Here is a 13,020-nt window from a genome sequence, read left to right on the forward strand (position 1 = left end):
TTTGCCTGTCTGCATGCTTCACAATCTATGACACATCCACATTCTACAATGTGACAACCTTTGGTGACCTCAGGCAGCGTCTGTAGTTCTTCTAAAGAACCATGAGCTGTCCTTGCATGCCAAACATGAGCACATGACACATGAGTGGGAACTGTAGCACGCAGGGCTTGTGCTTTTTCAACCTTCCCCTCACCCTCCAGAGGCGTTTTAAGAATGAAGAGATCATTCTGCCCCTTTTTAACCTTGGCAAGTATCCTCCCTCCTTTGGAGATTGTGCAGGCATTATCCTCGAAGCAAACCTTAAACCCCTTCTTTAACAAATAAGGCACAGACAAAAGACAGTGGTGTATCCTTGGTACGGTACAACACTCCAACTGCTCCTGCAAAACAGACATAAAAACAGTTGCCACGTTAGTTACATTCTTCTGTCCATTTGCGAACAATACAGATTTCCCGACCGGAACTGCTCTGCAATTCCACATCTCGACAGCAGGGGTCTCTGGAATCAAATTGCAATTAGCTGCAGAGTCTATCACAAAACAAAACTCAGAACCTTTCTCACAGCTGTCCTCAAACAATGCCAGACTAGCTGTTATTTGATAAATCTTCTGGTGTTTGTTACGTCCACCTGACTCAGTCCCATGCCTGGCAGCTCTTCCAGGCTGGTTCCCATGGAAACCCGACTGGTTCCCATGTGAGTTGACCTTGACAACATCCTGCCTTGCCTCCTTGCTCCGGTGGGGGCAATTGCTCCGCAGATGTTCCGTCGAATTGCACACGTAGCACCGACGAGTGGAAAAGCACTGGGGTGAGCTCTCAGCTAGCAAAGCTTCCGGGACATCAGCTCCGCCCCCTCTGAAACAGCACTTCCCCTCGGCATACTCAGTGGAAACTTTCCCAAACTGGCTTTTGGGCTTCTCTGCCCCCCTACACTTCCAACAGCACTCCGTGAGGCTGTAGATTCAGGGCTTCTGGCTGAGCACTCGGCATCATCCTGCTCCTGGCCTCCTGCTGAGCTTTGACACAAACCCCTCAGCACTTTCCAGGCGTCACAGGCCGACTCAATGCCTTCCAAATACGGCAACAGCTTAGCGTGTACGCTTGCTCTCAACATGCAGATCTCAGCTCTCTCAGCTTTCTCTCTCTGCATTTTCTCCTCCAGAAAAGCAGACTGCAGCTTTCCTGCATCTCTGTTCACCAGCCCCGCAATTTCAGCAGCAGCCGGTCTGCCTGGGGACGGTTCTTTCTTTGATACCTCCCACAGGCCAGTTGCCCAAAACCAGGCCCTCACCCTTCTGACCCAGATTTCCCACGACTGGGTGGTGAGCTCTTCAAGCTTCTCAAACGGAGCTTCAAGCACCTCTTGGTCTTCTGCCATCTTCCCCCGGGGCCCAGCGTACTCACGTAACCAAACAGCCGCTCTCCAGCTCCCGGTCTAGCAGATCAGCTCCTCCAGCCTCTCACAACTTCAGGCAGGACACCAAGCTGGCTTCATCATCATCGTCAGCTTGCCTTCAAACGTTAGGCACAGCTCTTGGCTTTCTGCAGCATTCAGCACAGCGTCTGTCAGCCTGCTTGCTTGCCTCACACACAGGGCCCGCTCCCGTCAGCGTCACTGCCTCCGAACGCAGACTTCAAAGCATTCCGGCAGCCTCCAGCGACAGCTTTACAAGCGGTAATTAAGGCGTCCATAACCTGTTGCGATGTTTATCTTGCGTGACCTGCTAATTGGTTTACGACCCAACTTAGCTCTTTATAGCGGTCCGGCGCGCTTCCCATCAGCTGCGCATTCTGCTCTCCTCCGGTCACGCACAGCAGAGTAAACACAGCGTCAAAGCTGTCACGTTGCTTCCGACAGACACACAGAGCACTAGATTGTCTATTTACAGCTCTTTATTGCAACATTTCTCAGAAAACTCCAGGACTCCTTGCAGCCATCACAAACTGCGTCCTTCTCCCTCAACAACCGAGAGGAACAGAACAGAAAACTCCTCCCAGCTTCGAAAGCTGACGTTAGAATGTTGAGGCATCATGGGAACAACTTAACCTCTTAAGTTCCGACTCCAACATTCCTTTGGTGGTGAGAGAGGTTGGTGTTGGCCTTGGGTTTGGTTATTCATTTGTGGTTGGCTGTGGTGGTCTTTGTTTTCATGTGTGAGTGGGGTGTGTGTGTGTTTTGAATCAGGTTAGCCATATTGATTTGTATGCTGTTGGTGGATTATTGTCGTTGTCTTGTTGGGCTGTGTATGTGATAAAGGGGAGCCATACCGGGATGAAGGTATCTTCTTCTATTTGTCCCCGTGTCAGTTTCAGTTTATTGGTTAATTTTTCTAGTAGGGCTGTTTCCCATACTATTTGGTACCATTGGTCCATGCTTACTCCTGACAGGTCTCTCCCATGTCTGGCTATGATGCTTCTGGCTGCTGAAAGTAGGTGGGTTGTGAGTTCTTTGTGGTGTAAGTGGGCATTATTGTCTTGGAAGATGTTTAGTAAAGCCAATTCTGGGGTGATTTCTAATACTTGCTTGGTTATTTTACTTATTTCTCGTATTAGTATTAGTGCTAGTTTTCTTGGTGTTAGGTACCACCTGTAGGTGAGTTTCAGAGTGAGTTCTTTTCTTTTCGTTGATATGGATTTAAAGGGGGGTTTAGTCCACATTTTGGTCCATTGAGTGGGGTTAATCTCATAGCCTATGTCATCCTCCCATTGTTTTTGATTGCGTCTAGGGAATTTGTGGGATTTTGTAGTAGTATTTTGTATATTGCAGATACCATTCCTCTGCCGTGTCCCTTTGTTGTTAAAAGGAGGTTTCCGAAGGTTGTCAGGGGCCTAGTTGCTGCTGATTTTACTGCTGGATTGTTTAAGAAGGCATGTAATTGGTGATGTATTAACCAGGGCATTTGGGTCTCTTCTAGTTTGTCTTGTATTTCTTGTGCTGATAAAGGTTTGTTATTTTCATAGAAGCCTATTAGGCAATATAGGCCTTTGGTTTGCCAGGTTTTAATCTGGAGGTTTTGTGCTGCGTGGTGGAATAATGGGTAGTATGCCAGGGGAATTAGTGGGGCTGGGGTTGGGGATAGTTTGCCTATTACTGTTTTCCATGCCTTGAGCATGGTCTGTGTGTTATGGGAATTTTCCTTAGTTTGTTCGGGAGGAGAGGGTATGCTGTGGTGCAGGTATTTTCAGTTGTGTCCCTCTCTAGGTGTATCCATTGTTTTGTCTCATCTTCTAGTATACAGTATATGGGATTATATGGCGCATTTGGTTGGCAGTATAATATCCTTCTATGTTGGGGATTCCCCATCCTCCTTCTGAGGTGGGGAGGTGCAGGTATTTGGGGCTTATTGTTGGGTTTTTGTGTGAGGAGATAAAGGAGTGTAGTTTTCCCTCCCATCTGTGGAGTTGGGTTTGGGGGATCCAGATTGGGAGGGATTGGAATAGGTAGGTTAGTTTTGGGAGGGTTTTATAGGTTTTATTGAGCGCAAAAACTATGTACAGTGCAGAGGTCCAAAATCCATGTCTGCCTCAATCACCAGTAGATTCCGGAAGTGCCTTCTTCCTGTTTGCCCTCCAGCATATAAGCCCGGGAGAACCCCATTTCCGCCTCTTTTCCTTACGTGTAAATTCCCTGGCGAAAACTATGCAATGGAAGAGGCACGTCCAACTCCCTGGAAGCAGTGTCATGGCTCATCTCAGCCTGACTGAGCCTTTGCATCCTCCCCCCCTTTCTCCTAAAGTCTCGCTTTCACCAGACTGACAAGGTGCAGCTGCTCAACAAAGGAGGAGGCTGTCTGTACATTCCTGTCTCTCCCCTCTCCCTTGGAGGCAGACCCCTGACACTTAGCTTTAAAAACAAATTAATTATACCACCCCCAAGAAGAATATAAAGCTTGCCCAATATTTAAAGAGAGAATTAAAATCGGAGAGGTCTGAAGTAAGAAGAGACAAATTACAATCACCAACAACAATCACAAAATAAAACCCCACTTCCTGCATTGAAGGATGGCAGAATTTTCTTTGGAAGACGTATGGCTCAAGAGTACCTTGTGTGGCCAACAATTCTTCTACCAGGCAAAGGGCTTCCTCTTGTATCCTCTCAGACATTGTTTTCTTTCCCATCCCAAATTCCCGCAGGGTGGATAATGTGAACCTGCGCACCTCTCTCCATTTTGCCTCATTTCTGTTGACCATTCCTGAAAGGAAACAGATGGAGAGCTCAATGTGCAGAAACCAGCAGGAAGTTTCAATATGAGAGATGGTGACCTTCCTCCTTCAAGCTATATTCCCATTTGTAATTGCAAACGTGGTGGTTCCAGACAACTGGTTTATTCAGCATTCAGCCTGATTTGTTTCCGGTTCGATTGCACTTAGATTATACAACATTAAAAGAACCACAGAATTGTAGAGATGGAAGGGACCACGAGGGTCTTCTAGTCCAATCCCCTGCAATGCAAGAACCTTTTGCCTGATGTGGGGCTCAAACCCACGACCCTGAGGTTGAGTCTCATTCACTTTTTTTAAAAAAAAATATTTATTGATTTTCCAACCATTTGAACACAATAAAGCAGAAAAAACAAAAAAGAAAAAGAAAAAGCAAAGAAAAAAAAGAGAAAAAACATAAGATTAACAAAACAAGACGCAAACCATTTAGAACACAAAAACAATTTCAATATCTTAACTTTCAGTCCTTATTTCCACGACCTCCTCACGCCTCCCTTTCTGTATTCCACTTCTATTAATTGTTTCAGCAATTCCTTTCCATCTTCCTCTGTTTTCTATCCTATAATTATCTTAACATATTCTAATCTTATTTTTCCCTTTAATACTCTATTTCTATTTATACTTAGTTCCTAATAATAATAATAATAATAATAATAATAATAATAATAAATTTTATTTATATCCCGCCCTCCCCAGCTGAGCCGGGCTCAGGGCGGCTAACAACAATCAAATAAACAATCAAATAATCATACATTCTAAAAATATTTCATTATAAAATTAGTTAAAATCAAATTGATGGCAACCGATTAAGCAAGATTTTGTGCAGGTTGCCAGAGGAGGGAGTCAGGCTGCGCCCTGACCAAAGGCCTGGCAGAACAACTCTGTCTTGCAGGCCCTGCGGAAAGATGTCAGGTCCCGCAGGGCCCTAGTCTCTTGTGACAGAGCATTCCACCAGGTTGGAGCCGCAGCCGAGAAGGCCCTGGCTCTAGTTGAGGCCAGCCTAACCTCTCTGAGGCCTGGGACCTTGAGGATGTTATTATTTGCAGACCGTAGGTTTCTCTGTGGGGCATACCAGGAGAGGCGGTCCCGTAGGTACGAGGGTCCTAAGCCGTATAGGGCTTTAAAGGTTAAAACCAGCACCTTAAACCTGATCCTGTACTCCACCGGGAGCCAGTGCAGCTGGTACAGCACCGGATGAATGTGATCTCGCAGCGAAGACCCTGTAAGGAGTCTCGCCGCGGCATTCTGCACCCGCTGGAGTTTCTGGGTCAGTCTCAAGGGCAGCCCCACGTAGAGCGAGTTACAATAATCCAGTCTGGAGGTGACCGTCGCATGGATCACAGTGGCTAGGTCAGGGCGAGAGAGATAAGGGGCCAACTGCTTAGCTTGGCGGAGATGGAAAAATGCCGCCTTTGTTACAGCTGTAATCTGCGCCTCCATAGAGAGGGAGGTATCGAAGATTACACCCAAACTCTTAACGGACGGTGCTGGCACTAATTGCACCCCCGCAAGAGATGGGAGTTGCCCCCTCGATCCCATATCGTCCCGCCCCAGCCAGAGGACCTCTGTCTTCGAAGGATTTAACTTCAACCGGCTCCCACGTAACCATCCAGCCACAGCTTCCAGACATCTGGTCAGTGTGTCTGGGGCCGAGTTAGGATGGCCATCCATCAACAGATAGAGTTGGGTGTCATCAGCATACTGATGGCAACCCAGCCCAAAACTCCGAACAAGCTGGGCGAGGGGGCGCATAAAGATGTTAAAAAGCATCGGGGAGAGATTTCTACTAAAGCCATATAACTTCATTCCAACATTTTTCTAACATTCATTATTTTACAATATTTCTGTACATAGTCTTAAACTTTTTCCAGTTTTCTTCCACCGACTCTTCTCCCTGGTCTCGGATTTCTGCCAGTCGTTTCCGCCAATTCCATATAGTCCATCAACTTCATCTGCCATTCTTCCTGGATAGATAAATCTTGTGTCTTCCAGTACTTCACAATAAGTATTCTTGCTGCTATTGTTGCATACATGAAACAAATTCTATCCTTCTTTAACACCTATTGGCCGACCATGCCCAGGAGAAAGGCCTCTGGTTTCTTCAAAAGGGTATATTTAAATACCTTTTTCATTTCGTTATGAATCATCTCCCAGAGTGTCTTAATCCTTGGGCATGTCCACCAAAGGTGAACTCTAATCCTCAAATTCGTCTGTTTTCCCGTAAATTCAGTCATAGCGAGCGTCAACTTATGTTCATCAAATTGCCTCTGTAGGGCTGGGGCTCTCTTTCTCTTTCTCTCCATTTGTGTTTCTGTACCTTCAACAGCAACAGCTTTTTCCTTAACTTCCTCCACAGCTTGCCATATCAAAATAGGTTCTTGTATCAATTTCTGGGTGGTTTCTGTATTGGTATTGTCCATACTCCCTGCATTCAAGTCAACCTCAACAATTGAAACATCCACCTTCACATTTATCATGTCCATTTTCCTGTGAAGCTGATCCAATGAGTCATTTATCTTATATAATGCCGCCACCAAAGCCTCTTCTGTCAACATTCCTCTTAGTTTCAAATATACTAGTACAGAGACAGCAACAAAAAGAACAGGAGGGCTTAATAATATACCCCTCCTGGATTGTTACCAAGTCCTCCCAGACCTTAATGTTTTATCAACAGTTGACTGGTCTGTTTTTCCTCTTCCATTTACCATAACATTTGAAAGATTCAAGGTCAGTCCCAGAGTCTCACGGTTTTTAACTTGCAGCTGGAAATTCCCCTAGTCCAACTCTTGTAAATCAACCAGTTTCAAAGGCTTCCACTAGGGGAAAACAGTTTCTATTTGTAAAAGTCAATAGTGCCCTCTTTTAAACAAACCAAAGTTAGTTTCAAATTAGTTTCAATTTTCAGTTACTTTTACTCCTTTTTAAAGCAGCCGGAAACAGTAGAAACAATGTATTTCTCTTATTTAGCTAACTGTCGATGAACGTTCTAAGCACTGTCAATGAACATTCCAAAAATGAAAACAAAAACGTCAGTCTTACTAGCAGCCCGTTTCCAGGGTCAGAGCGGCGGTGTTTTAAGCCTCTTCGCTCTCTCCCGCAGGCATACTTAATCCGCAACTTCCCCCTCTCTTCTCCTGCCTCCAAGAGGGGGTTTAATGCTCTTTACCGTTGGAAATTTGATCTTTTACAAAAGACCTTCCAGGACTCCAGCTTGCAACTTCGTTGCCTCAGTCTATTTACAAAAAGGGAAGGCGGACTTCCTGTTTTGAACCTCCCCGTTACGATGCCAAATTAAACTTTTAGAAATCCAATTCTTCCGTTTCAGCTCTACTCACGGGTAATTACTTTACTTTCATTCTCTACCAGCTGAGCTATGAGCATGGAGCTGGACTTCCCCACAAAATTTCCCTCTGATAATCTATCCGGAATAGGGGAGCAGGAGCAACTTGCACCAATGCTATATCAGCAGTTCTTCACACAGGTCACTTTTTCACACACTCAAGCACTGGTTTTCCAAAACATCTTGTGCTATCAGTGGTTTTTTTTGTTTTTTGTTTGGCTTCATGGCTGTTGTTCTGTTACTCTTTTCACAATGCCAAGGTCTCCATTTGTGGTGATCACACAGGGTCCCCAGATGTTTGACAGTCTATTGATCCCTGTGCCACCACTGTGCTCGCTTCCCCGCTGCCACCAACCCATTACTCTCAGGTACACACTGAGTCCAGACAGTTGTTAAAATTAAACCAAATAAACAAGTTTATTTTATAAGTATTAACAAGTTTATGGTTTCTCAGATAATTTTCTTGTCAGTTTCTTAACCTTAGTTTCTTTACCGGCCTATACCTTCCTAATACCTTCTGACTGATTATCTTGACTGTTTGACTGACTCCACTTAACAGATTCTCTCACTCTCTCACATCAGACTATCCCAACCCACAGACTTATCCTCCCTCTCTCTTCTCTAACTCCAGACTAACTTCTTAACAACTCTAACTCTAACTCCTTCCCTTGGGTTCCTATTGGTTAATCATTTTACACTTAGTTAACCCTTTCCTTATGAAGCCAGTATGATGTCACACACCTGGGAGGGCAAACGCCACACCATTCATCGAACCTAAAGCTACAAACATGTTCACAAAGATCCAAGCAGCTGATACTGAAGACACAAACATGGCGTAATGTCATCCATTTTCATCCAGCATGGCTGCTCTACTTGTGTATCTGAAATATGGCATAACTGCTGAGCATAATAGACAGGGAAGTGTGGCAGGGCCTAGGTTAACACAGGTAATCCAAAAATAAGCACAGAAATGCAATACACCCCTTACCTCGATAGTTGTTCGCTCTGTCTATGAAGTGCATTGCAGGACGCCCACCAAATTCTTCAGCATGGTTCACAAAAGCATCTTTCATTGTTTCATATCCACAAATCACAATGATGGGCTTTGGCCCGATCCAGACAGTAAAGATGGGGCCATATTTATCAATGAGCTGAAAGTAGAATCAAAGACAAGCAAGGTTCATTGGGCAATGCTTCTTTGGACAGATGCCTCAGGGCAGGGGTGGAGAAACTGGGCCAAACTTGGGCACAACATCTGGATCTTTCTTTCTTTTTTTAGGAAAAAGGTGAGTAAGAGGAGAGAAGACAGCAGTGTGTAACAGTGTCATGGTGTGAAGGAAGCGGAGAGAGAGGTTTTGCTCCCTCTCCCATCACACAAGATCTCTTTCCTAGCCAGTCACCCAATGATGCTCTATGGTGGGAAATTCAAGAGAAACACAAGGAAATACAGTCATACCTTGGTTTTCAAACAGCTTAATTCTCAAACGTCTTGGCTCCCGAATACCACAAACCCAGAAGTGACTGTTTCGGTTTGCGAACTATTTTTGGAAGCTGAATGTCTGATGGGGCTTCTGCAGCTTCTGATTGGCTACAGGAGCTTCCTGCAGCCAATCAGAAGTTGTACTTTGATTTCCGAACTTTTGGAAGTCGAATGGACTTCTGGAAGGATTCCATTCGACATCCAAGGTATGACTGTACTTCATAGACACAGCACAGAGTTTGGAATTCATGACTCCTAGATGTAATGATGGACAGTTTTAACAGCTGATAAGATAGAGACACAGCTGGGACACCAGTTAAAGTTGGTAGTAGGCACTCAGTTCCACCAAGACAGATTTCCTCAAGCTATAATATGGCCATCAACTGTAGCTTTATCCTCCATCAAAATTCATGGCTGTTATTCATTCATTATTTTTTACTTTTTAAATTTCTATAGTGCTCTTATTCTGAGGATTATATCATCATCATATTATTATTAATATTAATTTAAAACACAGAAATACATAGCATAATAACAGGCAAAAAGAATAGCCCCCTCCCCGAAGTTTAAACGGTATAGATTGCTTAATTAGCCAAAGGCCTGGGTGACAATGAATATTTTTGCCTGGTGCCTCAAGATATGTAATGAACGCACCAGGTGAGCTTCCTTGGATAGAGCATTGCACAAATGGTGAGCCACCACAGCAAAGGCCCATTCTCATGTTGTCACCCTATGGAGTTCTCACAGAGAAGGCACAAAAGAAGGGCCTCGGATGACAATCACAGGGTCCAAGTTGGTTCATATGGATCCCCACACTCTCTAAAGTCTTCTAGCATGGGAAAAGACAAAGAGGATGGGAACTTTCCTATCATTAGCTCCATTCTGTTAACTGAAGGCTTCTCAAAGCAGCAGACTCAAGCAGATATACACAGACCAGACAAGGAAGTGCTCCTCTCTCTGTCCTACTATTCTAGGCAAAATCCTATTGACATTTATGGACAGAGAAACTCACCTTTTTATAGAACTTGTAGAGAGGCAGGACATCTTTCTGCAGGAGATTTCCCAGCAAGAGCCAGGGAGTGGGTCCTGGGGGTAGCTGGCTTTTCTTCTTGTACATTTTGAAGGAGGAGAAGAGTAAAGCGAAGAGCAAGTAGAGAAGGAGCAGAGCTCCTGCCTCAACCACCTCCATCTTTCACTGAGCTCTTCTTTAGGCCAGAAATCCAAGAAAATGCTTAAGAAAGTCAGGAAGGAAGGAATGCCGTCAGCTGGAGACCCAGCCAAACCTGTCTCTAACATTCCAACCCTGTTTTTATTCTTTTCCATGTGATTTTTAATTATTAGCAAGAGCTAGTTACTCATTAAAAGAATGTCACTCTGACCTGAACTCCGAGTTAACCCCCTAACCCTTGGAAATGTGAGATGTTGTGCATGGAGGCTGTGCACTGATGCACATTTATTGTGAAGTCAGCCAGGGAAAACATTTTCTTTTCTGGTGCCAGTCAAAGTCAGCAATACTGAGCTGGTCAGACCTTTAGTGCAGTTTCCATTTTTGTGAATTTGTGTTCCTGCTCATTTTTATACAGGAGTTTAGTGTGTTGACATACCTACTGATCAGTTTGTGCTTCATAGATGTGGCTCTCACCTGCTGACTGCTATGCATCTCAAGTAAGGCTTTCTTAGCTGCATTGCCCCATGTATGGCATGTATGGGACTGGCCATAAACCAAGAGGCTCAATTAGTGATTTATCTTTTTTTCTTTTTGGGCATCTAGCTGCCCTGATCTTTCTGAATGGTGTTTTTTCTCCACTGACTTCACACTGTGGGAAGCCCAGGTAAGTGAGAATATCTAAGAAAAGGTTTCTGCAGTGTCTGAGGCACTATTGGGTTGAGGACACTCTTTAGTCACCTTCCATGGACTCTGCCTTTGAGGGGTGGGTCCTTGGAGTGCCTTTAGACTTGGCATGCTCATTGAGGTGAAAAATGGCTGAGGGTGTGTGTCAGGGAACTGCCATCGGTTCAGGAGGGAGAGAGGAAAAGCCGAATGGATTATAGAGAGCCTCCAAGGATCGTGGGAAGCAGCTCCTCTTCAACGGAGGAGAGTAACCACGCCTCCAGTGGAGAGGAGCTTCAGGGCTCAGAGGAGGTGAGGCGGTGCCAAGACACCTTGCCTGGGCAAAGCGGGGAGGAGAGGGGTCCTCCATTACCCACGCCCTCCTTGCACAGTAAGCTTCCGTGCCGAGAGGGGAGGCACAGACTGGGCATCAAGAAATTACTTTGCTGGGGAAAGTTTAAGAACCGCCCACTCACGGATTCTTCCAGTGAATGAGCCAGCCACGGGAGAGTGGTGCTCTGGACAGATAAAGTCTATTTTAGCAGCTAAAGCAAGGCTTTACTACCAAGTAGGCAGGTAATTGCCTGCTTGCTCTCGAGCAATCGCTTGGAACCCTTACAGTGTGCATGTCAGGTGAACATACCAGCGGAAGCAGATTTAAGGAAGTGCAATAGGTTTGGTGACACTGGGCCCAGAGCTTCTGAGATGCCACAGCGTTTATTTATAATGGAGCTCAAAAGGCTGGAGTGCCAAATTTTTGGCCCCTGAAATTTGAGACCCCAAGATCTGCCACAGATACCAGGGAGGGAGAACGCTTTCCAAACCTTGCTGAATTACCACAGCATGTGGTCATAAACATGCCCAGGAGGTGGGATGGATATGTTATGTTTTATTATCACATTTTTGTATTGCATTAGATTGTTATAAGGTGTACATTCTTTGTTTCTTCAGCTTGTATACTGCCTTGAGTATTGTAAGCTAGAAAGACGGTACAGTGGGCTAATCCATTCTGGAGTAATCTTTCTGCTTCCTGGAACACCACAAGAAATTACTGGGTAATCTGACCCATCACTCTGACAGTACCATGACCAGATGCAACATAAGGCAGCACCAGAATTCTTGTGCAGAAGAAGAATCCAGTTTGACACAAGTGAGAAAACCTTCACCTGCTGAATTTCCTTCTACTACCCTACTATGAAAAACACAAGAGAGTTCTCGCCTTCAATTCAGGACATTTTAATCATAACCTCTACATTTGCTTCTGACAAAACACAAAATAGATACAAGTTCAGAAAGGTGGAATTTCTAGTTTTGGAAGTATCTACAACCTTTGTCATCTACCTTTTTCAGAGGCTGTTTAGGCTTCTCCAGGGTTTAGGCTTCTCCAGGGAGGATTGGATTGATCTTTATTACGGCCATTGGCCCGTTACATGACAGTTTCCCATACCGACATATTATACTTAAACCTCCAAATTTAAAATCGCCAAAACTTACAAAAGACAAACAGTAACCGAAGCAAAACAAAAACAAAAACCACCATCATACAAACAGAAACCACCATCATACATTACAATAATTTTGTAACCTATACATCGCCCTCTGCTCATAAATTAATCAGGGATATCAGTGGTGATATCGCCTAAAACATAGATCATGGTTTAAAACAATGGTGATATCACCTAAAACACAGGTCATGGTTTAAAGGGGTTGTCCGAATCACACAGGAGACCGTTTCTCTTCTTTAGGGATAGGACGCTGATCAGGAATCTGGCAACCATGAGTGATTTTAGGGGGTCATCATCAATTAGTAGGTATCTCAGTCTGGCTTCAATCTTATCATCGGGAATTCCCTTAAGATATTGAGCAAGAAACTTGCTCCTGGCCGGTAAGTGAAAAGCACAGTCAAAAATTATGTGATGCAATGATTCGGGTGCCCCACTATTACAATCACATAAGAGCGATATCTGTCCATTGGAGAATCTATTTCTCAGCACGTTCGATGGGAAGGTGTTATCTGGAGGATAAGATGAGGAATCTGATTTTTTTGTTTTGTTTGTTTGTTTAGTCGTTTAGTCGTGTCCGACTCTTCGTGACCCCATGGACCAGAGCACGCCAGGCACTTCTGTCCTCCACTGCCTCCCGCAGTTT

The 13,020-nt window shown here is 44.7% G+C and overlaps 1 protein-coding gene across 1 annotated transcript in view; it reads right to left on the minus strand.

Annotated features, from left to right (window-relative positions):
• LOC309527612 (uncharacterized protein) overlaps positions 1-10,321 on the minus strand; it is a 37,957-nt gene extending 27,636 nt beyond the window's left edge. The window contains exons 1-3 of the mRNA XM_082214432.1: positions 10,054-10,321; positions 8,550-8,712; positions 4,044-4,193 (exon numbers count right to left, since the gene is read on the minus strand). Of these exons, the coding sequence (XP_082070558.1) occupies positions 4,044-4,193; positions 8,550-8,712; positions 10,054-10,230 (490 nt within the window). The 5' untranslated portion in view covers positions 10,231-10,321. The remainder of the gene's footprint in view (positions 1-4,043; positions 4,194-8,549; positions 8,713-10,053) is intronic.
• Positions 10,322-13,020: the final 2,699 nt, after the last annotated feature.

Source organism: Podarcis vaucheri (assembly GCF_965113315.1).
Source record: "Podarcis vaucheri genome assembly, chromosome: 2".
In the NCBI taxonomy this organism is placed as follows: domain Eukaryota; kingdom Metazoa; phylum Chordata; class Lepidosauria; order Squamata; family Lacertidae; genus Podarcis; species Podarcis vaucheri.